The following is a 25,948-nucleotide window of genomic DNA, read 5'->3' as shown; positions in this document are numbered from 1 at the left end:
AAGAAAAAATGAATGGTTGGAAAATGAAAACGAGTGTCTTAAGAGTGAGGTTGTTTGTCTCAAGAATGAAATAGAAGATCTCCATGATAGGCTTACCTTCTTTCAAAAAGGTATGCCCGAATGTAGCACTTCTAGCTCTTCTCCTCACCATAGATCCGATGAAGTCGTTGATCTAAACAAAAGACTTGACGAGACGACATCTAAATATGAAGAGTCCAAAGAAAGAATCATATATCTCGTGTCTAAACTCAACAACCACACCCATGACTTCATTGTTGAGAAAAGATTGTCCATAGAAAGTGTTAACAATGATGAACTTAAAAGAGAAAAGGAAAAGAATTTGCATCTTCTCTCACGTGTCAATGACTTGACCAATGAACTTGTTAATGCTAAGAACATCACTGAAAAATGGGAAGGAAGTCAAACCGTGTTAAACTTCCTCACGAATCAAACCGAGAAATGTGATAAAGTTGCTGGTTTGGGCTTCAAAGGAACAAGTCGGATTTGTTGCATCCGAGAAGCCTAAAAACGATTTTAGAGGAAGGAAGTATGTAGGTCTTCCCGAATACATCATTTGCAATTATTGTGGTGACAATGGTCATGTTTTTAATGGATGTACAAAATGATTTGATGACATTGACAAGAATACCAAAACTCTAAAGCAAATGAGCATTAAGAAAGACACCACAAGTTATGTTGATCACAAAAAGGGACCCAAATTCATTTGGGTTCCTAAACTCAAAAACTAATCTTGTGTAGGGCTTGGTGAGAGGCGGCCGCAATTGGTACTTGGATAGTGGATGCTCTCGTCACATGACGGGTGATAGAAGCCAATTCCTCTCACTTAAAGCATATGATGGTGGCACGGTAAGGTTTGGTGACAACAAGAAAGGTGAAGTAATTGGTATTGGAAAGGTTGGTAAGTCATCCTTACTTTGTGTCGACAATGTGCGGCTTGTCAAAGGTTTGAAATATAATCTCCTTAGCATTTCTCAACTTTGTGATAAGGGTAATTTTGTTGAATTTCGTGCCAATATGTGTCGAATTTTTGATGCCACTACTAATGAACTAATACTCGAAGGAAGACGTGTCAAAGACGTATACTTAACTAATTTGAACACTCTATCCGGTCACACTATGTCTTGTATGAGTGTAATGAACAATGATCCTTGGTTATGGCATAAAAGGTTTGGACATGTTAGTACAAAAACTCTTAGCACCCTTAAAAGACTTGACTTAGTTGAAGGCATTCCTAATATGAAATTTGACTTTGATAAAATTTGTGATGAATGTGCTAGAGGAAAACATGTTAGAAGTTCCTTTAAATCCAAAAGAATTATGAGTACATCTCAACCTTTGCAACTTTTACATATCGACTTGTGTGGACCAATGAGAACTAGAAGTAGAGGTGGTAGTCGTTATGTGTGTGTCATTGTTGATGATTACTCTAGGTTCGTTTGGGCACTCTTCCTAAGCTCTAAGTATGAGACATTTGATGAGTTTCTAATTTGGTTAAGAAAGATTCAAAATAAACTTGATTTAAAACTTGTTTCAATGAGAACCGATCACGGAACCGAATTCGAAAACTCATCATTTGGTGCTTATTGTGATGACAATGGTGTAGACCATAACTTCTCGGCTCCTAGAACCCCACAACAAAATGGTGTGGTTGAAAGGATGAATAGAACCCTTGAAGGAATGGCTAGAACAATGTTATTAACTAGTAAGTTGCCTAAGAACTTTTGGGCCGAAGCGGTAAATACCGCTTGCTACATTCATAATCGTGTCATGATAAGAAGTATGCTAAATAAAACTCCCTATGAATTGCTACGTGGTAGAAAACCCAATATCTCACATTTTAGATGTTTTGGAAGCAAATGTTTTGTTCATAACAATGGTAAAAACAATTTGGGTAAGTTCGATCCACGTAGTGATGAAGGAGTATTTATTAGGTACTCCGATCATAGCAAGGCCTATAAAGTCTACAATAAACGAACCTTGTTAATTGAAGAAAGCATCCATGTCATTTTTGATGAATCTAGTGTGCTTGGACAGGTACAAAACATGAATGATGATGATGAGGATGATGAGTTTGAGATTGGTCTTGTTCGAAAGGAATTCGTGTTCACGGATGAAGAAGCTCCCAGCACTGAATTGCAACAGACACAGAGACTGTCACCTTCAAAGGAGATCAGCAACTCAGGGGGAACACGTAGCACCTGCTCTGATTCTTCTCTGGAAGCAACAGACCAACGATTGTTGCATCCACCTCGTAATCAAGTAACCCAAAAATAAAGTGAGGATGAAGAACCTTCCAGGCCAATAGAAAAACATCCTGTGATGATCTTGCTGAGGGGGAACAAGAAACCATTGTTCCAAAGAAGTGGAAACATCAAAGCTCTGATCCACTCACTAATCTCACAAGTGATCTCAACTCGGGAATTCGAACAAGATCATCCGTCAACAATCTCGCTCATCTCAATGAGTATTGTGCCCACAATGCCTTCCTTTCTCAAATTGAACCTTCAAATGTGATCGCCTTTGATGATGCAGACTGGTTGGTTGCTATGCAAGAAGAACTCAATCAATTCAAAAGGAACGAGGTATGACACTTAGTCCCTAGACCGCCTAATCGTACCGTCATTGGTACTAGGTGGGTCTTTCGCAATAAGCTTGATGACTCGGGAGAAATTGTAAGGAACAAGGCTAGACTAGTGGTGCAAGGTTATAACCAACAAGAGGGTATTGATTACGATGAAACCTATGCACCGGTAGCTAGACTTGAGGCCATACGATTGCTTATAGCTTTTGCGGCTCACAAAGGCATTAAACTCTTCCAAATGGATGTCAAAACCGCTTTCTTAAATGGATATTTGGAAGAAGATGTCTTTGTAGAGCAACCACCGGGTTTTGAGAACAATGACTTGCCTAACCATGTTTTCAAATTAGACAAAGCTCTTTATGGTTTAAAACAAGCACCAAGGTGTTGGTATGATAGATTGTCTAAATTTCTCATTGAAAATGGTTTTAAAAGAGGCTCCGTTGACAAAACATTGTTCTTGAAGCAACAGTCCAGTGAACTGTTGGTTGTACAAGTATATGTTGATGACATCATATTTGGTGCAACAAATGAGCTCCTTTACTTATATTTTTCGGAACTAATGAAATCGGAGTTTGAAATGAGCATGATGGGTGAGCTAGGATTCTTCCTTGGGCTCCAAATTAAGCAATCAAAGGATGGAATCATGATCCATCAACAAAAGTATATTAAGGAAATGCTTAAGAAATTTGGGATGACTAATGGTAAGCCTCATGATACACCTATGGTAGCCGGGTCCAAATTGGACAAAGATGAACTCGGTAAGAATGTTAGTGATAAGGTGTATAGAGGTATGATAGGCTCACTTCTCTACTTGACCGCAAGTCGTCCCGACATTCTCTTTAGTGTTTGTTTATGTGCTAGGTTCCAAGCAAATCCGAAAGAATCACATTTCAAAGCCGTTAAACGAATTCTTCGGTATTTGATTGGAACACAAAATCTTTACCTATGGTACCCTTTACATTGTCCTTTTGATCTTATAGGCTTTTCGGATGCGGACTATGCGGGGTGCACGGTGGATAGAAAGAGTACCTCCGGAATCGCAACGTTCTTGGGTCCTTGCTTGACTTCTTGGGCCTCAAAGAAACAAAACACGGTAGCTCTTTCTACGGCCGAAAGTGAGTACGTTAGTGCGGAACATTGTTGTTCTCAACTCCTTTGGGTAAAACAACAACTCTTGGATTTTGGTATTATTTTTGACTCCATTCCCTTAATGTGTGATAATACGAGTGCAATAAATATTTCCAAAAATCCTATTCAACACTCTAAAACCAAACATATTGATATTCGTCACCATTTTATTCGTGATCATGTTGAAAAAGGACATATTAAACTTATCTTTTGCAAAACCGAAAATCAAATTGCCGATATTTTCACTAAGCCACTTGCAAGAGATCATTTTGAGAAATTTAGATTAGAAATTGGGTTAATCAATTGCTTGTGATTTTTAGTGTAAGTTCTACAAATTTCCTTAATTGATTAAATTAAACTTGGATATATGTTATTAAGTGTTCTAAGTGCATTGACATCATGTTTAGACCAAAAATTGACACCGTATTTGTGAGTAGGTAATCACTCAACCTCATATCTAGATTTACGTTTATTATATGCTACCTTGTGTCTTTATTTCGAGTAATTAAATGTGTTTAAGATTGGGCCAACTACCTCACCTCCCTCATTTATTGGGCCATTAATTCCATCAACCCACCACCTATTCCTTTTCGCCCAAACCGTCTAACCCACCATCTCTTCATCTCCCTAATCTTACCAAATCACCTACCCACCAACCTACCCTAACCCACCATGGTAAAAACATCCTTTAACACAACCATACCCATAAAACCCACAAAAATTACCTCACCACCTGTCACATCAAACCCACCGACATCAACAACTCCAACAATGACTTCAACCAAAATCTCCTACGCATTCCCTCCTCAAACCTCAAACACGACTCCTTCAACTAACCCAGATCCACCAAACCCACAACCATCACCGAACCCCACTGATCCACCATCATCCGACGACATCCCCATCTCCACTATGGTAGGACGTCGCACACGAGGAGGACGGAAGAAAAACACCTCTGTCCCAAGTTCGTCCTCTGAACCCGTTACCGTGAATATTGAAGATGTTGAAGAAGAAACCGAGTTTGATTTGAATGAGAATCCCACCAAATCCGCCGAGTCTGACCCGACTCCGGCGAAGAAAACCAACAAAAGGAAAGAAAAAGCCTCCTCATCCCAGTTACCCCCAATTTCGGAAAATGTCGAACAGAGCAACATCGAAAACCCCATTGTTGATACTCCAATTGAAACTCCCAGTGAACCTCTCCAGAAAAAATCGAAAACATTGAAGAAGAAGCTTGTATACCTTTCTCCCTCTGATCCGGTCTCCCTAACCTCGAAATGGGACTTGGCTATTGTTTGGGATCATCTTGAAAGTATAGACCTCCCTACCTCCATTCACAAAAATTGTGAGAGGTTGATGAATATCAAAGCAATCCACTCTCCTCGGGTCTACAACCAAACCTGGTTTGAGCCGCATGCGTTTCATTCAGTCCGTGACATGGTCCTAGCTCAAGGTTGGGAAAAATTATTGGAAATGCGTGAACCGGTCTTTGTGAGCGAGGTGTTTCAGTTCTTTGCAACTGTACGTGTTGATAAATCTGGTGAATTTCTTACGGCAAAGGTGAATGGTAAGCCTCTTAAACTTTCTCAAACTGATTTTGCTACCGCCCTTGACATTCCAGCCGGAGGTTTTGACAAACTCCCCTCCGAAACATGGGTTGCTTTACCTTATGCCTCACCCCTAAATGTCGCCCAAGTAGTGTGTCCCAAAACTGTCTCTCCTGGACCAGTGAGCAATACCCAAATACCTCCTCCCCTTCGAATCATTTTTAATATGTTGTGTCGATCAATTTATCCCTCGGGTGATCGGGAAAAACTCACCATAGCCCAACAATATTTAATCTATCATATTGCTACTCACAAAAAGGTGAACTTAGTTGGGTTAATGTTTAAGCGTTTTCATCTTATTTCGACCAAGCTTCGTAGACCCTCGTCTAGTTTGATTCACTTGCCCTATGGATTGTGGCTATCGGTTGTGCTCAAAGCACAAGGGGTTTTAGTGAGTTCTAGTGTGGGTTCTTTGGATATGTGTGATGTTATGAGTGATGGTCAAATGGGGAAGATGCTGATCAAAATTGAAAATGATGAATTAATTTCGGTGAAAATCAAGAAGGACCCGGAGGTTGGGTCATCCAGTCAAGCAAATCCGGGTAGTATGCGGGAAGTTCTTAATGCCGTGGCTGAATTGAGTGCTTGGCTTAAGGAAGATGCTCGTCAAAAGGACTTGGCAATCTCGGCCCTTGCTTCTACAGTGGACCTCATCCGTGGTGAGGTGGATATCATTTCCACCATTTGTGTCAACAAAAGAAATTGGTGATGATGCTCATGTGGATGATGATCCTTTGGGTAGTGGCTCGGATGGTGAACAAGCTTCCTCCCCTTAGCCTATCCCTTTATCTCTCGGCCTCCCTACCCTTTTACCCGTGCCTTTTCATTTTGCCTCCCCGTGTTTGTGCCCTTCTAAAAACACTATTTTCTTTGCTTGTTATTTTGACATTTGGTGGTGTATTTTAAACTTCATTTAGCCATGTTGAACTTTGATTAACTTATGTTTAATCCTTGTTTATGTTGACCTTGTTACCTTGTTACAATTACAAGTGTCTTTTTGTGTTTTCTTGTGAATTATCTGCACTCTAATGCTTTTGACATCCATATCCATTTGATGATGTCAAGAGGGGGAAAAGGTAAACTCATGCTTCTAATCTCCTTGCTATTGATTAACTAATGTCTTGCCTAACCTTCTTAGCTTGATTCTTGTTTTGGGGCAATGTAAAATTGTCATAGTAGTTTGATTCTAGCTCTTGCCTTAGGTAAGGTAATATTGTCCATTCTCTCATTTGATCTTGCTTAATCAAAATCTTGAATTAAGGTACTTGCATTGCTTATACATTCGTTTGGGGCTTGTCATCATCAAAGGGGGAATTTGTTGGGTTCCTTATGTTGATGATAACATGCCCATTTGATTTGTGTCATCTTAGTTTACCTTTTCAGGTTTATTGATGTAATCAAGCATGGATTAAGAAGTGTTGAAGTTGTTAAATCATCCCATTGTATTAAGTCAAGTGTCATCTAATGTACAAGTGAGAAAGTAGAGTATATTAGAGTAATAGAAACAGTCCAGGCATTTATTGCTTTTACAAGTAAACATTTTACTTGGATTATTGCCACAACTCGTAAAACTTGAAGTCCCTTTTTATCTTTCAAAAGCTTTCACGTGACTCTTATTTTTCAAAGATAAAAATCAGATTTTTTAAGGAGTTGGTCTTGATAAAGAGTGGTTTGAATTATTATTATTTTCAAAATGTTTCCTCTTTATGCAAATTCAACCCTTTGGTTCTTTAAGAAAACAAAGAATGCTTTTTGCCATTTTGGTGTTAACTTGTCATCATGTGACTTGTCTTTTCTCTCTTTGTTTTATGAATTTGCATGAGCTTTTAAGGATATCTTTCAAACCATCTTTCTCTATTCTTACCTTTGCAAAAGAGCCCTCTTTGGTGCAAGTTTTGGGTGGTTGCAAATACCCTTCACATGTGAGGTCTTTGACCCTTCAAAACCCTAGCAACCCCTTCACTCACCTTCTCTATATAAACCGTGCCTCTCCTTCATAAAAATCCCAAGACTTTTCTGAACTAATTCTTCCATCTTTGCAAATTGTTTTTAAAGCTTAAAAATCGTGTTTATTTGCAAAACCTTTAAAAGTCTTCAAGTTGTTACGATCGTAGCTCTTATTACTTTAGTATACTAAACTCTCTTGCTTAAGAATTGTTGATCTTGTAAAAGTTGTCCATCTCTATTCTTTGTTGAGAATATGTTAGTGGAAACTTGATCCTATAACATTCTAAGTGTGTTAGTAGAGTTTAGGACGGAGTAGTCTTTAACTCTTGGCAACCGGAGTAGGTTGTGAGTTGGCAACCGGAGTAGGTTGCGAGTTAGCTTGTCATAAGAACAGAGTAGTTCTTGTACTAGCTTTACAACCGGAGTAGGTTGGTGTCTTTTATTGTACGGGTCTTTTAGTAGTCGGAGTAGATCACTAAAAGAAAGCAATAAAAAGGTAGATTGGACGTAGGCACTTGAGTATTTGCCGAATGATAAGTAGCATTTTAGTCGTATTTTACTCCGCATTTATACCTTATTCCGACTCGATTTTGTGTGCTTAATTGTCTAAATAGCTCATTTAATTAACTAATTTATAATAATTAGTTGTCGTAGTCATATTTATTAATTAGTCGGATATTTATTTAATATTATTATTAATATTACTTTATTATAATAATTTGTAGGTAAGGCAAAATAATAAAGTGAAGATTCGAGATAGAATAAAATGAAGGCGGAAATTGAGGAGCAAAGCGGGTTGAGACGGGTTTTATTTTAATCAAAAGATGCACAAGTCAAGCAATTAAACCCGAAGTCAAACCCACAATATACAACTTTGTGCACGAGTAGGCTATTGATTTGGTCAACTCATCTTCCATCAACAATGCAATTACCATAACCATCCTCCATTAAACCCATCACCATCCCCTGCAACATTCACTTCCATCACCACCATTAATACTCGGCTTCATCATCAACCTCGCCATCACCATGTTCATTCACTTACTTCATCATCAATTCCAAACTCGGAATCAAAACCCGAGTTGAGGTCACCATCAACGCCATCCGCAACAATTCACCACCATTATTCATAAATTCGAAATCAACAACACATTAGCAGCAGCAACAACCTAGCATCAACCACCAACTCCACTCTCATTCACCAATTCGAATTCGGCACCGAAATCCGACATCGGGGCTCCTCAATTCGTCCACCTCCGTCATCACCAATTCAACCATTGCAAACCTGCAACCATACACTCACCTCCATTCACTCATCATCACCATTTTCGCCCCCCATCAATCACCAATTCAATTCTGCAAATTATGAAGCTTTGCTCTCTATGCCGGTACCCCGGCAGCCGACTCCCTCAACCGGCAGAACACACTCAATTTTATTCTCTTTTAGTGAAGGCCTCGCTACCGGTCATGGCCCCGGCAGCCGACAGACCGGCATAACGCACCCACCTCTTCAGATCTCGCATGAATTTGGTGCTCTCTACCGGTATCCCGTCTGCCGGCTCACCGGCACACAACACAAGACATCAATTTCTTCCCCTTGCTTCATTGCCCTCGCTGCCGGCACAAGCCACGGCCGCCGGTTGACCGGCACAAGCCCCTTTTGCTGCGTTTTGTTCACGCGTCCTCATTTTCCCCCTTTTTTGATGCTATTTTGCTTTGGGTTTTGTTTGAAGGGAATTTGTACGGTTAATGGAGGAGGTATTAGTGTTAGGATAGAATTATTATTATTATTATTATTATTATTATTATTAATTGTATTATTGAAGGGTAGTATAAAAGACCACACTTAGACTTACATTAGAGATGACCCATTACTTTACCTTAGAAATTAGACTAGTTCATCTTATTCTCTCTCAATATTGTAAAACCCTCATATTTCTTCTCTTATTTTCATTCAATAAAAAGTTGTTATCTTTCTTTAATTATTAGTTTAATTCTTCTTTTGTTCATTCAAGTTCTTCCCTTTTCATTAGTTTACAATTAGTAATTATGGGTTGTATTTGGAGAATTGAAGAATCCTTCCATATTTCAATCCAAGTTCCTTTCTTTGCTATTGAGTTGGTATAATTTCTCTTCCTAATTTCATTTGTTTACATTTATTTTTCTTTCAAGTTTAATCTTAATTGTTTATGTTAGATTGTTGTTATTCTCTCTCTTGTTCATCTTTTCTCTTCTCACCATTGTTGTTTACAAGATTGAATCTTTGATTTCTCATGTTAAAGATTGAGTCTTTGTGTTTATTGAGTTAAAGTTTGTGCCTTTAGTTTAATCTTCATTGTTTCTTGAATTAAATTGTCTTTCCTTATAATTTAAGTTGGATTGTTGCATGATTAGTAATAGAATTTGTACTTCCATCATGATTATGCATAAAGTTTCCATCTTTGTTGTTTCTCTTGCAATTAGGAACATGATTAGTGAGTAGTCTTCCACTAGGACTCGGTTTGACCCAATATGAGTAATTTCACTAATTGAATCTCATAAAGGCTAATTATTTGGGGAAATTGGTGAGGGTAGTTTAGAGGATTGATTTGGGTTTATGGATTGATTTTTGGGTAGTGTCGATTTATGACCCTTGACCACCAACGAGAGTTGGTTAGGTTGTGATTTGGATACCCGGAATTCGACCCTATTGCTAACCTTGATTGAGACCGAAAGGGAGAACCGGGTAGGGCACCTCTAAATTAGCGTTTGAAATCGACCCTTGAGAGAGGGAGTGGGATGACCCGGATTATGATGAGTACTTAATGACCTTGACCAAGTTCTTGACCTCCTCGGAAATATGCACGTTTTTGGGGTTGTTGAGTGTTGAGTTAGGGATTCCGACCTTCGAACCCGAGAGGGGGGTTGGTGGGTAGTGCTAGTGTCCTACTTCGAACCCGAGAGGGGGGTCTTAGGCGAATTAGAGCCATCTCCTCCTTGCTTGTCTACCCGAGTGATTAGCCTAGGGAATTAGTATGTGGAATTACGAATTGTTGTGGGAGAACCGAGTTCTAGGCCTTTTATCCATTTGTTTTACAACTTTATTCCTCTCTTAGTCATTTATCATCTTTAGTTAATTTGCATTTTATTTCATTTATGTTAGTTGTTTAGTTTAACAATCTCATCTTTTATTGGCAACTTAGCTAAACATAAGAATTTAAACAATTAGTAATCACCCATGCTCCCTGTGGATTCGACCTCGACTACCCTACTACATTAGTTGAGTTATTTGTTTGATCGGGGGAGTGCGACAAACCCCGCTTATCAAAATGGCGCCGTTGCCGGGGAGCATTGGCATGATATTAGTTGTTTTGTTCTAGTTTAGACTAAGTCATTGTTGTTTTTGCACACCTTGGTGTGCCGTTTGTCTTTTTAACTCTCTCCTTTAAGTGTATAAGCTTTTTGCATGAGAAGATTGCGTTTGAAATCAACAAGTCCATGAAGTTTGCCTCTATGAGTGACTCTTGTTATAGAGTGGATGTTTTGGATGTTGATATGAAAGAAGATTTTAATGAAGATGGTTTGAGGGAAAGTGAGTTTGAACCTCAAATTATGAAGGAAATTGAATTGTATTTGAACTCCCCAAAATCATTACTTGATGTTGGATCTTGGCTAGATGACTCTTCAAATGATTCTTGGGAAGCTCAAGTTGATGCCTTAGAGATGGCTCTTAATGGAGGTGGAATGGAGTATACTAAGAGTTGTGAGGAAGATGAACTTGGCCCTCCCATATGGGACACTTATGAAGACTCTTTGCAAGATGATAAGTGTGGGGAGGGAAGTTATAAAGAGCTTGGTGCACCTATTTGGGATGTTTATGATAATGAGGAAGACTCCCCACTACCACCTCCTTCCGAAATCTTTGAAGAAGAAGTGCTTGTCCATGACAAGTGTGGGGAAGAAGAAAAAAATTGGGAAATGGAGGTCGATGAATTCGAACTTGCCATATTGGGAGAGTTGAGGAGCTATGAGAAAAACTTTGACCCTTGTAGTTTTGACTCTAGCTTGGAAGAAATTGAAGCTCTCATCTTTGGTAGTGATTCGGTTCAATTGAAGAGTCAAGAGAAATTGGATAAAAATGATAATATTATGAACCTCAATGTTGAGAGGTTGACTCCTCCACCTCTTATTCTTCACCACTCTCCTTGCCTTGATGACCATGAGGATGTTTCCTCATTTTATGAGGTCTATGAGATTCCGTCTCTCTCTCCTCCTAGCCACTACATTGAAATTGAGGATCCTATACACCAAGAGGATCCTAGAAACAATACCGAGAGGAGCAAGAGGAAGAATGGGAGGAAACGTTGGAAGAGAGGTCGGGTGCGGTTTGCTATAGCTTGGCACTCCTTGTTTCGAGTTGAAGGTTTTGATAGAGCATTTGACCGTCTCCTCCGTGCCTTGAGTGACATGGAACATGCTAAGTGGAGATTCAAGCAATACAATTTTGCATGAGAGGTTTGGTGGAGTCCCTCAATAACCACTAAATTGTATTTATTCTCTTCCCTTACTTATACTTTACTTGCATTTTAATTTCATTATATAAAAACCATAAAAATTTGAAAAATTTGAAAAATCTCAAAAACATGTTATTTATTTTATTGCACCTTTCTTTCAAAAAATTCAAAAATTCCAAAAAATGAATATTTCAAAAATACAAAAACAAGTTCTTTAATTTTGAAAGATTTTAAAAATCAAAAATATGTTCTTTATTTTTCCTATTCTCTCCCTATGCTTTGTTCCATTGAGGACAATGTAAATTTCAAGTGTGGGGAGGGAAATATCCACTTTGTGCATATTGTTTATATTTGTATATATAGTTCTTAATTTGAGAAAATTACAAAAATGCCTAAAAATTGAAAAAATTCAAAAATTTTAAAAATATTGCATTGTTTATATTATATATATTGCATTTGTCCTAACCATTTTGATAGGCAACACATGAATCATCGGAGAAGACGCTTGGTAAAATTCTTCCAATTCTTTCTCCTTTATCCTTCCTTTTCTTTTTGTATATATAAGCATGGAGGAGGACGGGATATGTGATGTGGGTGTTCCTTTTGGGAACCGTTTTGGATATGCGTGTGTTGTTGATGTGTTGTTAGGACTAGAACTTGTATGCATTTAGATTAGACATGAATATATGTGTTCACTCTTGCATTCACGTAGTTTGTTCATATGTTTAGTTGCATTTCATACACGTTGCATCTCGTATGTAAATAGTTGCATAGATGGACTAAATGTGGAGGGTATATGTCGTCAATGATGATAATTGTTTTGCCCGTGTCATTTCCCTCTTGATAGCTCGTGCCTTTTGATGACACATGTTAGGGTTTTTGCTTGCAAAAACCCGGAAGTCTAGCTTAACAACCAAGTTGCGACCACCTTGTGAGACCGTATTTGGCCCGAGACTTGACCTAGGTCCGATATAGCTACTAAAATGTGAGGATAGAGCCTCCTTATGGCCGGTCCATCAAACCGGTTCCGTTTAGGTTATGAGAGTAGTTCTCCTTACGTGGTATGTCATGTTAAAACGCACAAGTATGGTGCTCATTCCTTACCGTAGAAGTGTCGGTGTGCATATTGAGACATATTTGTTCAAATAAAGTAACCTCACAATAGCCAAATAAGCTTTTGTTATGCCCTTGAGTCAATCATTCCCTTTTGTTAACCCATTTTGAGCCTAAGCCTTATCGTTTCTATTGCCAACAAATTATCTACATCCCATAAACAACTCACCTTGGTTGAGTAGTTCGTCATTGTGGTTCTTTTGTGGAGTATATTTGGGTTGAAATTTTGACTCTCCTTGAGGTGTATGATCTTAATGCCACATGAGTGAAATGCAACTTTGGCTACTTTTGTCTAATAAGAGGTGAACAAGTCGTGAAAAAAAATGCAAGGAAGAAATTCAAATAGAAAAAGAAAAAAAATGCAAGAAAGAAAATCAAAGAGAAAAGAAAAAAAATGAAGAAGAAAAACAAATAGAAAAAGAGAAAAAATGAAAAAGCAAAAAGAAAAGAATGCATATTTTTGTCTCAAATAAAGGGTTGGTAATTTGCAAAATTGAGTTTGTTTTGAAGAAGAATTGAATGCTTTTTGAAAATGGCAATCTTGCCATATTTTGTGGAGGAATTCATTTGCATTGGTTGAATTTAGTGAATTGGTTAGATGTGGCGACTACTCGATCCGATAGCCTCACATGTCATAAAACGGTGCTTGCACCAACCCCTTTTCACCTAACCCAAGCTCCATTACAACCCGGTTGTCTCTCTTGTATGTGCATCATTTGACATTTCTCTTGCGGATATTGGATATAGTACCATATTAGATTGCGGGCATGCTTCGCAAGTCGAGTTAGGAGAGTGATTTTGGTTACTTTTTGTCACAAAAATCACCCCATTCTTTCATTTGAGTGACTAGTGAAACCCGTGAGAGTCGGGCTTTGGTCTCCTTTTGGTCAAAGGTTTGATATGGAGTCGAATCTTGTGTGCGTCGTGTCATTCTTGGGAGTATAGCGAAGTACTTCCCCTTTCCCGCCTAGAATTTGTTTCTTAGGCACCCGTGTTGTCAATATTGGTTACTTGAGCTAAAGTTAGGGAATTGACACCTTGGTAAGACCCGGAGACGACATCCTCCGCTAATGACTCTCTTTATTCGATTTTTGAAAAAAAAAAAAAACGGCCGCTTAGATGAGGAAAGCGGTTTGACTTTTTGTGATGCATCTTATATGTTGATTCGTGCTTAAATGATGGATGTGTCGAAATTTTCCGCAAGCCCCCACTTGCCTTACATAGGAATGCATACCTCATTGTATTTCAATGTGAGTTGAAGGGACGGAGAAGGCCCGTTAATTGCCTTTCGTCGGATATTATTAATTTAGCTAGTTCTTTATATTATGGGTCACAGTCTAGTTTAAATGAGCTTACTCGAGGACGAGTAAGGTTTAAGTGTGGGGAGATTTGATAAGTAGCATTTTAGTCGTATTTTACTCCGCATTTATACCTTATTCCGACTCGATTTTGTGTGCTTAATTGTCTAAATAGCTCATTTAATTAACTAATTTATAATAATTAGTTGTCGTAGTCATATTTATTAATTAGTCGGATATTTATTTAATATTATTATTAATATTACTTTATTATAATAATTTGTAGGTAAGGCAAAATAATAAAGTGAAGATTCGAGATAGAATAAAATGAAGGCGGAAATTGAGGAGCAAAGCGGGTTGAGACGGGTTTTATTTTAATCAAAAGATGCACAAGTCAAGCAATTAAACCCGAAGTCAAACCCACAATATACAACTTTGTGCACGAGTAGGCTATTGATTTGGTCAACTCATCTTCCATCAACAATGCAATTACCATAACCATCCTCCATTAAACCCATCACCATCCCCTGCAACATTCACTTCCATCACCACCATTAATACTCGGCTTCATCATCAACCTCGCCATCACCATGTTCATTCACTTACTTCATCATCAATTCCAAACTCGGAATCAAAACCCGAGTTGAGGTCACCATCAACGCCATCCGCAACAATTCACCACCATTATTCATAAATTCGAAATCAACAACACATTAGCAGCAGCAACAACCTAGCATCAACCACCAACTCCACTCTCATTCACCAATTCGAATTCGGCACCGAAATCCGACATCGGGGCTCCTCAATTCGTCCACCTCCGTCATCACCAATTCAACCATTGCAAACCTGCAACCATACACTCACCTCCATTCACTCATCATCACCATTTTCGCCCCCCATCAATCACCAATTCAATTCTGCAAATTATGAAGCTTTGCTCTCTATGCCGGTACCCCGGCAGCCGACTCCCTCAACCGGCAGAACACACTCAATTTTATTCTCTTTTAGTGAAGGCCTCGCTACCGGTCATGGCCCCGGCAGCCGACAGACCGGCATAACGCACCCACCTCTTCAGATCTCGCATGAATTTGGTGCTCTCTACCGGTATCCCGTCTGCCGGCTCACCGGCACACAACACAAGACATCAATTTCTTCCCCTTGCTTCATTGCCCTCGCTGCCGGCACAAGCCACGGCCGCCGGTTGACCGGCACAAGCCCCTTTTGCTGCGTTTTGTTCACGCGTCCTCATTTTCCCCCTTTTTTGATGCTATTTTGCTTTGGGTTTTGTTTGAAGGGAATTTGTACGGTTAATGGAGGAGGTATTAGTGTTAGGATAGAATTATTATTATTATTATTATTATTATTATTATTAATTGTATTATTGAAGGGTAGTATAAAAGACCACACTTAGACTTACATTAGAGATGACCCATTACTTTACCTTAGAAATTAGACTAGTTCATCTTATTCTCTCTCAATATTGTAAAACCCTCATATTTCTTCTCTTATTTTCATTCAATAAAAAGTTGTTATCTTTCTTTAATTATTAGTTTAATTCTTCTTTTGTTCATTCAAGTTCTTCCCTTTTCATTAGTTTACAATTAGTAATTATGGGTTGTATTTGGAGAATTGAAGAATCCTTCCATATTTCAATCCAAGTTCCTTTCTTTGCTATTGAGTTGGTATAATTTCTCTTCCTAATTTCATTTGTTTACATTTATTTTTCTTTCAAGTTTAATCTTAATTGTTTATGTTAGATTGTTGTTATTCTCTCTCTTGTTCATCTTTTCTCTTCTCACCATTGTTGTTTACAAGATTGAATCTTTGATTTCTCATGTTAAAGATTGAGTCTTTGTGTTTATTGAGTTAAAGTTTGTGCCTTTAGTTTAATCTTCATTGTTTCTTGAATTAAATTGTCTTTCCTTATAATTTAAGTTGGATTGTTGCATGATTAGTAATAGAATTTGTACTTCCATCATGATTATGCATAAAGTTTCCATCTTTGTTGTTTCTCTTGCAATTAGGAACATGATTAGTGAGTAGTCTTCCACTAGGACTCGGTTTGACCCAATATGAGTAATTTCACTAATTGAATCTCATAAAGGCTAATTATTTGGGGAAATTGGTGAGGGTAGTTTAGAGGATTGATTTGGGTTTATGGATTGATTTTTGGGTAGTGTCGATTTATGACCCTTGACCACCAACGAGAGTTGGTTAGGTTGTGATTTGGATACCTGGAATTCGACCCTATTGCTAACCTTGGTTGAGACCAGAAAGGGAGAACTTAGGGTAGGGCACCTCTAAATTAGCGTTTGAAATCGACCCTTGAGAGAGGGAGTGGGATGACCCGGATTATGATGAGTACTTAATGACCTTGACCAAGTTCTTGACCTCCTCGGAAATATGCACGTTTTTGGGGTTGTTGAGTGTTGAGTTAGGGATTCCGACCTTCGAACCCGAGAGGGGGGTTGGTGGGTAGTGCTAGTGTCCTACTTCGAACCCGAGAGGGGGGTCTTAGGCGAATTAGAGCCATCTCCTCCTTGCTTGTCTACCCGAGTGATTAGCCTAGGGAATTAGTATGTGGAATTACTTAATTGTTGTGGGAGAACCGAGTTCTAGGCCTTTTATCCATTTGTTTTACAACTTTATTCCTCTCTTAGTCATTTATCATCTTTAGTTAATTTGCATTTTATTTCATTTATGTTAGTTGTTTAGTTTAACAATCTCATCTTTTATTGGCAACTTAGCTAAACATAAGAATTTAAACAATTAGTAATCACCCATGCTCCCTGTGGATTCGACCTCGACTACCCTACTACATTAGTTGAGTTATTTGTTTGATCGGGGGAGTGCGACAAACCCCGCTTATCACCGAACCAATTCAAAAATCTCGTGTTCATTGTTTTACTTTATTTCCGCTGCAAATTTACTTTGTTTGTTTGTCTTGCGTTGCTTAACCTTAGAAGTAACAGTTCATCATACTGTCGCATTTGGTCTGCAGTCATATTCCACAAACTGAGACAAATAGATACAGTCAGAACGATTGTTACTTTCATACTTCAGCAAACATCCATTGTGATACTTGTTCAATCTTTCAATATTATTTAAAGTATCTTCTCATCTCTTTTGTTCTCGCAACTCACTTTAATTCAATAAAGTTGGAGTTATAAATTTTTAAATAGTACCTAATTCACCCCCTCCCCCTCTTAGGTACTTGAATCCATAAACTCAACAGGGTGGATTGTCGTGACAGTGGCTCGGTTTTGTGAAGGTTTGTTCTATGCTACAATTTTGTGTGCTTTTTGTGAGGATTTTTAAGTGTTCTTGGCTAGGGAGGTTTGTACTTCATGAGTTCATGTCAATAATGGCTAAAAGCTTGGCAACCTTGGGATTGTCAAGACTCAATACTACAAGCATTTCGAAGCCCTTTGTGTCGAGCTTTACCCAAGTTTAGGAATGACGATACAAGCTTTAATAATAACCCAATATAGCTCCAAAAGGAATAATATTACTATGAGACACAAAGTATAATTATCAACAAGTATTTATATGGTCATACCCAGAGGATCAATCTAGTTTTCTTACCTTATAAAAAAAAACAGCAAGTATTTATATGTATATATTGCCATATTAATTTGAACAATGTCTTATTGTACAAAATAAAAAAAAAATTCAACAATCTATTTCCATATAATAATCCTATTAGTAAAAGAGATAAAATATATATTTGTTTCACAATGAAGACTAATACAAAGCGAGGATTAGGAATTAATGGGGAAACTCCGAAGCACAAGGGTCTCAATAGTAATACCGGGTCCAAACCCCATAAGGACACCGTACTCCAATCCATCACCGGTAGTATCCTTTCCTTCCTTTATCGACCTCTTCCTTGTTTCATCCATCACAAAAAACACGGTCGCACTCGACATATTCCCAAACTCACTTAGCACGTGTCGACTCAAGTCAAACTTATCCTTGTCAAGTCCGAGTTTTTCTTCCACTTGGTCTAGGATGGCAGGCCCACCAGGGTGAACTACCCAAAAAACGGAGTTCCAATCATTAATGCCAAGTGGACTAAGGGATTCAATCACGGGTATTTCGACCTTATTAGCAATAAGACTCGGGTTATCCCTAGCTAAGACTAAGGATACCCCAACTTGTTTGAGTTGTCCTCCGATAGCCCTCTCAGTGTCTGGAATAATGGATTGTATTGCCGAGACCAATTCAAAAATGGGTCGCTCACCTGCATCCCAATCTGGGTCCGATCCAACTATAGCAGCACCCGCACCATCACCGAATAGGGCTTGTCCAATCATCGAACCAATATCAGTTCGGGTGGGCCCACGAAAAGACGACAAGGTCATCTCAGCGCAAACAATTAAAACTCGAGCTCCTTTGTTGTTTTCTGCGATGTCTTTGGCCAAACGAAGGGCTGTTCCCCCGGAGTAGCACCCGAGCTGGAAAAGCATGAAACGTTGCACGTGTGGGCCGAGGCCTAGTAACTTGGCAAGCTGGTAGTCGTACCCGGGCATAATTGCTCCGGACAAAGTTGAGAAGATAATGTGGGTGATTTTCGATATGGGTTGGCCCCACTCTTTGATCGCTTTCAAGGCTGCTTCTTTTGCCAATTTAGGTACTTCGATTGAAAGTATGTCTTGGCGTGCGTCCATTGTAAAGGCGTCGTAGTTCACTAGTTCCGGGTTTTTCTTCAAAAACTCTTCTGTTTGGTAAAAATATCGCTTTTTGATTGTTGTTTTTTCGCCTGTTATTATAGCTTGTTTAATTAGTGTTATATGATTAAAAGTATAACAAGGTAAATGTAGTAGCATATTGAAAACAGTTGATTGAGCTTAAATATATTGTTTTACATAACAATAAGTTGCTAAGAGCATCTCCAATGGTTGAGCAAAAGGACTTGCTTGCAAATTCTTAAAGTTTCAAGCTAGTTGCTCAACCATTGGAGAGCTCCATATGAACTAGCTTAATTTGAGCAACTAGCTCAATGGAGCTAATAGCTCAAATGGACCCACAAAGTGATATATGCCAATTAAATAAATGTTTGTAAATTCATTTAAGCAACAACTCTTATAACTTAACCATTGGAGAAGTTTGTAGCTTAAAAGTGTTATAGCTCAAAAAGGTGATGTGGAAAGTTAAGCTAGTTGAGTTGTTGCTCACCATTATGGAGATGCTCTTATTAAATTGCTAAATGCAAAATAATCAACTATTTTACACATAAATCGAGCAATCTATCAAAGTAAATGCGCTATTTACTAAATACTCCCTCCACTTTTTTATATATGACGTTTTGCATTTACGAGGTAAGCCTTTGACTTTAATATTTACAAAAATACATTTGTTCAAAAAAATATAAAAATGGTACCATTAAATTCCTTACGAAAAACTCTTTCATATGAGTATACATATCATAATATTTAGTCTTATATTTTAAGAGATATTGAAAAGAGAAGGGAGTGTCTCGAAATGTGAGAAAGTCATATATAAAAAAATAGAGGGAGTACTTGTACAAAATGTGTTGATTGGCATATACTAGTCAAAACTAGTTATTAAATGTCGTTTATAAATTTTTTTGACTAATTTGTTTATGCTAATAATAATCCATTGAGTACGAAATATGGCCTTAAAGTTCAGATATTATTCAATAAGAAATTTTTAGAAATACGGTGTAAATGTCGTTTTGAAGTTGAAGTTAACAACCTTTTTTTTGTCATGTTATTAGACAAACGTTTAATCAAAATTATATTGAAAAATGCTAAAAAGAAGTGATATATATTTATTATTCGAAACTCTTTCACAAAAAGATGCTTTAACAAAAAAAAAGTTACACATAGATAAGCTTGTAAAAATCAACCCGCCTCGAAACTAATCAAAGCTCAAATTGCAAAACCCAAACCTGACTCGAATCCAAATCAACCTAAATCCGACCTGAAACCACTCGACTCGAAAATAACGTGGTCAAAATTGACTTGAGATAACTAGTTTCAAATCACATTTAATATTATCTACATTAAAAGAAAAGATCAATTGTTAATTTGCACATCTATACACCGAACATGCCCAAAATCCACAATGATTCTACAAAGCCAATCTAATCCAAATATATATTTCGTAATACATTTGAAATGACCTGATCCAAAATAAATCAATTTCACCGCAATCCATTTAACCTGTTTACAAAGTCTGCGTATAAGTAGATAGTTACTTTTTAACCTAAAATAGTCACTTTTTAAGTGATCCTACTATACGCACACTTCTCTTAATGGGTAATTTGTGTACTAAGAGTGTTTGTTTCATAGACCGTTGCTCAACAACTTTTACCAGGAAAACGGAAAATATAACAAATCACACCCACAAATTTGATATTATGTGCAATCAAACTCCTTAACTTATAAATATAGCAAATCGGTCTCATAAGTTTCTCTTAATGTGCAATAATTAACCACTTATTTTTAAGAATGAAATTACTAAATTAAATATTTTACTATTATTGAAAGTCAAAATTATTGATCAAATATACATCCTAGAATTCCTAATTATTAGAAAGTATGTTCAAATAATTTATTTACTTATTTTGGTGGAAAAATATTCATAGTATGAGTATTTTAGTGAAGTTAAAATGAAAAATTACATGATCAAGTTATTGTTTATATTAAATTTGGTTCCCATTTTTCGTTGAATATGTAAATATTGTATTTAATTTTTATTAGATATATTTAAAATGATTTTTATAATAGAAAATAATATGATTTAGTTAAAAAAAAAAAGGTAGAAAACTTGATTTGTGCTTAATTGAACCTTTTAAGAAATTTATGAGGCTAATTTGCTACAAGTGAAACTTACAGGATTGATTTGCACATAATATACTCCCTCCGTCCCGGTCAATTGTTATCCTTTGGTTTTGACACAAATACCAAGGAAAAAGGAGGGGGTCAATTACCAAATAACAAGTGGAACTAATTGAATGCAAATGATCAAATTGCTCATCAAGTTCACTCTTAAAATAGAAAGGACAACAAATGACCAAGACAGTTCAAAATGGAAAAGGAGAACAAATGACCGGGACAGCGGGAATATAAGTTATGGGCGTAATTTGTTACATTCCCGAAAGAAAAACCTAATTCCCCCAATCATTGATTTAGATTTTTTTTTGTTGACTTTTCTTACCCACCACCAAACTCAATATCATGGATATATAACACGTGAAGCAAGCACGTGAGATATTTCCATTTATTTTTTTGATAGAGATATTTCCATTTATGTTGTTTCATATTCTCCCTGAAATCATACATTATCGAAAATAGTCTCCCCATCAAAAAAAAAAGTAAAAATAGTCTCAACATTTTCTAATTTACCTTTTTGTGTTACTGTGTTTGTGTAAAACAATCACACGTATGGTATTACTGAGTTTCAATTCATACCAACAAAGCACAGTGTATTGATTTGTACTAGTATCTATTTTAACCCGACTCATTCCAACTTCCTTATAGTGAACCAGTGGTGGAGCTAGAGGGGGGCTAGCAGAGGCGGTCGCCCCCCCTGACGGATGAAATTTTCAAAGTTTTTAGTTAATTTTCCGAATTTTTTTCTAATGTACCTTATGAAATTAGTCGTTCGCCCCCCCTAAAATTTTTCGCCCCTCCTAAGTTCAAATCCTGGCTCCGCCACTATATACGCCGGTCTGAATTGAGACTTCATATCACCATAATATTATCACAAATCATTATCAAAAGAAAAAAATGAAGATGTTTTAGTAAGTATAGCGGTTAAAAAGGAGTATATATTGAATAATATGCCACAGTTTCAAATCCCCAGAGGCCTCATTCTCATTATTGTATTGCCCCATTTAGCACCAAAAAAACCAAAGAAAAAAATAAACTTATTGCAAAGCATTATAAGTTTATTATTATTAGAGTAAGACAGAACATACATATACGATTAAACTTGAATTTGAGATCGGGCATAGTATTTTCGCCGTTGGCGTCTGCTACGCAAAAACAAAAATCGGGATAATTTTCTTGTAAAATTAGATTAGGAGGGTTGGCAGTTCCTAAGGCTAAGATGGTTGCTAAACCTTTAGGTTTTTGAGAGATTTTGATTCCATTCATTGATCCCATCTTTTTAATTTTATTATGAGGAATGTTTGCCACAATTTTGATGAAATGGAACAAGGGTTCATATATATATACTCTCATGGTTTAATAAGTCGTACGTACCTATTCTTTCAATTTTTTTATAAAATATTTCCTCCATTTTCTTAGTCTACCTCTTTGAAATTTCCTCTTTCTCTCTACACTAATTCATGTTCTTCTATTCTTCTATGCAACGTTTCACGTAAATGTTATTGTAAACACTAAACAACAATTTTTATATAAAACCGTTTCACACAAGTGTATAACTGATTTAAACTAAATAGTAGATTACGTTATTTCCTCTTAAACCATTGCATGTGAACACGTATTTGTAACAAGTTTAAACATTAATTATGTAGATCGCTGATTTAGACCAACTAGATAAGTACAATATAAATACAAAAAAAAAAAAAATACATCCAAAAACATTAATACCGGCCCAAATACATACCCGTGCAATTTTGCACGGGTTTAAAATTAGTTTTTATATAAAACCGTTTCCCACAAGTGTATAACTGATTTAAACTAAATAACCCTAGTAAAATAACTTCCACCCATCACCATTTTTTCATCATAAGGGCATTAAGGTTTTTGTTATATTGTCTTACAATGTTCTATTGTAAAACCGTTTTATAGGAGTTATATACAAAAACATTAATGCCTAGGAAATGTCATATCACATGATTTTTAGAATTCATGGGAATTAGAAAATGTTGTTTTGTTACATGTAGGCATTCTAATTTATGTAGCATTCTCACTTACGTAGGGGATCTAGGTAAGCAACATCCTCCATTATGTAGAAATTCAAATTCATGGGAAGTTGCAATTAGGGTAACCAAACAACCAATTTATTTTACAACTCATATGAATTAAAGTTTATGTGTAGTTTAATAGCTAACCAAACGTATAAGAAAAATCACAAATTCTATGAGGCTACCCATATGTAATAGAATGTTAAATCAAATTTACTACCTTTTATTTAGTTCTTTTTCAAATTTACTATCTTTTATAATACGGAGTATTTTTTCAAATTTACTATCAATATATATTCAAAACACAATTATTTTTTCTTGGAAAAAATTTAGTTGTTAACCATTTTGCAGTCCAAACCCTTGAGCATGACTGCATGAGGACTTTTTTGTTGATAAGGATGTTCATGATGAGTGATTACGTAGTCAATTGGTTTGAAAGTCAACCTTTTTTTTCACCAATATGTATTTTGATAACAACTTTTGATCAAAATGTAAAAAATATTTTCAAAGGTAGTAGTTTAAAAAAAATCGTAATTTTTAGTTTATCCTTTTCATTTCATGGATATAAATGTTTTTTGTCAATGGTTTTACAGTAAACTTGTTTTTCATTATTGAGTTCGCAAGGCTGGAGTCTAATAGTTAAAACTTAAGTGTCCTATTTTGTGTCTCACTTCATTTATCTTCTGACACATCACTAGTTGCAAGAATAAAATATGCAATCCCCCTTAAACTAAAAGAATAAGAAATCTCTAAAGTTTACCCGCCTAAATGAATTAGGCTATAAATGGGCTTCATAACATCATATCTACAATTGAGCCATCTTGATTAATTTCGACTTAAGTTATAAATGGGCTTCATAATATTATATCTACAACTGGATCATGCTGATTAATTTCATACAATAAATAATTTCTGTATAACATTTAAAAAGGAGATAATATTCTTTTAATTTGCATAGACATATTAACAGATATTCTTATTTTGCTACATACATGAAATTGCACTAATTATATGTACAATGTGATATAAATATTTTTACTTTTGATATATTTTTTTTACACTTTAACTTAATATCCATCTTTGCTCCATACTATATGAAAACTTAAATTTTGATTACTTTTTTTTTAATTGTTTATATAACGCCTTCAGGATATAGTGATATAATTAAAACAACGTTTTAGTAAAAAAAAGTTAATAAAATAATTTTAGTAAAACTGACAATCTTATACGGACTAAAAAGTGTTTGAACAATCTCTTTTCTAGCTCTTAATACAAAATTACTAATAATAAATTTTATAATTAACTTTCAAATGGAGTTAAATACCAATAGTATAATTATTAAATTCTCTAATATTCTTATCTAAAAAACCGCAAATTTGCGCGGGATCTATACTAGTATACATATTAATTTCCGAAGGGCTTGGGTGTAAGTCTCCTCAAGATTAATCTTGTGTAGTATGTCTCCTAAACTTCGAGCTTGTCAGTTGTCACCCTCGGATGGCTTACCCGATGTACATGGTTTGTAGGCTATCACGTATATACGAGGGTTTATTCAGTGCGCACCAGAGGTAGCGCTACGGTCCCCTCGTTAACAATAAAAAAGGAAAAAAAAAAACTTAACGTTGAAATAGATGAAGTGTAGAGAATGACCGGAGAAAAAGGAACATACATCGGATGTACTACCTTCAACCTTTTTATTTTTGAGCATATATGTATTATTTTTGAGATTATTACCTCAAACTTTATTTGTTTTTGAGCATATGTATATTTTTTTTGAGCTTATTAAAACTTTTAAGTTAGATTTTAATTTTTTTTCCTTCAAAACTCAAATTTTAGTAAATTTATATGTAATGTTTTTGAGCTTATTACAATTTTCTATAGTTTAATGTTTAAATGAATAAACTCAGAAATTTTATAGTAAAACTCGGAATTTTTAAAACAAAACTCAAAATTTTTGTTACAATGCTCCAAAACTAATGAATTGGTGGTAATACATCAGATGTATAACCTACCTACTGGAATGACCGTGTATGTAGTTGTTAGATTAATTGACTTATTCCTTCAATCTATTTACAAAACCATTTGATGCAAAACCACTTGGTATTTTAAATAAATCAATTTACGTGGTAAAGTTGACTTTATTTTGAATAAATTTATCTTTAGAATGGTAGTTGCCCACAAAAATACAACAAAATATTTGATCGGTAGTTGTTCAATCCAAAAACTCAATGGATATAGTTAATCCTTGTTGGTGTCAAAATAAAATAAACACTTCATGAACTTGATCCTTTGATTCAACACAAATGTGTTACGTGTGAGGATTTTTACAATGTGAAAACGTAAACTACATCAATAACTTATCAAAGCGTCTTACTTGTGACGGGCTAAAGACCTCTCACAAAAAGGGAGAGGGGACAAGATGGGGCATCCCCCATGTGCTTCCCCACTCATCTCTCATGAGTATTTTATGAGGGAAAATGGTATTCGTCACAAGCTTGTAACGGATATCGCCGTATTCAATGAGATTTTGCCATAACTTATTAAGAAAATCATATTAATCAATTGCATATATTTATTTTGGACCTACAAGGGTTGGTCCAAATAGTAAAGAGTCCACCTCTTGATCTTGAAGTCAGGCGTCAGCGGTTCGATTTCCATTGAGTTAAAATATATACTCCTATTAGTAGGCAATCTGTAAACATCATTTTAAGTTCTTAAAGAGACCAGTGATGCCCTTGCCTTTTATCCTTAAACCTAAATTTTTATATGCCAAAAAAATATACTCCCTCCTATTCTAAATAACTCCCTCCTATTTCTTTTTTCGTCTATTCACAATACTCTCCATATTTTCTTATTTG

At 36.3% G+C, this 25,948-nt stretch overlaps 1 protein-coding gene across 1 annotated transcript; it reads right to left on the bottom strand.

The window, feature by feature from the left end:
* Window positions 1–17,949: 17,949 nt before the first annotated feature.
* LOC141628236 (chalcone synthase-like) lies at window positions 17,950–22,323 on the bottom strand. Its single transcript, XM_074441403.1, has 2 exons — window positions 22,137–22,323; window positions 17,950–18,950 (listed from the first exon to the last, which is right to left on the bottom strand). Exons 1-2 carry the CDS (start codon window positions 22,321–22,323, stop codon window positions 17,950–17,952), a joined length of 1,188 nt encoding a protein of 395 aa, XP_074297504.1.
* Between the last annotated feature and the right edge of the window lie 3,625 nt (window positions 22,324–25,948).

The sequence above is a fragment of the Silene latifolia genome, chromosome 2, assembly GCF_048544455.1.
Source record: "Silene latifolia isolate original U9 population chromosome 2, ASM4854445v1, whole genome shotgun sequence".
NCBI lineage: Eukaryota > Viridiplantae > Streptophyta > Magnoliopsida > Caryophyllales > Caryophyllaceae > Silene > Silene latifolia.
Note: the sequence above shows the minus strand (reverse complement) of the source record. Positions and strands in the feature narration are given on the sequence as shown.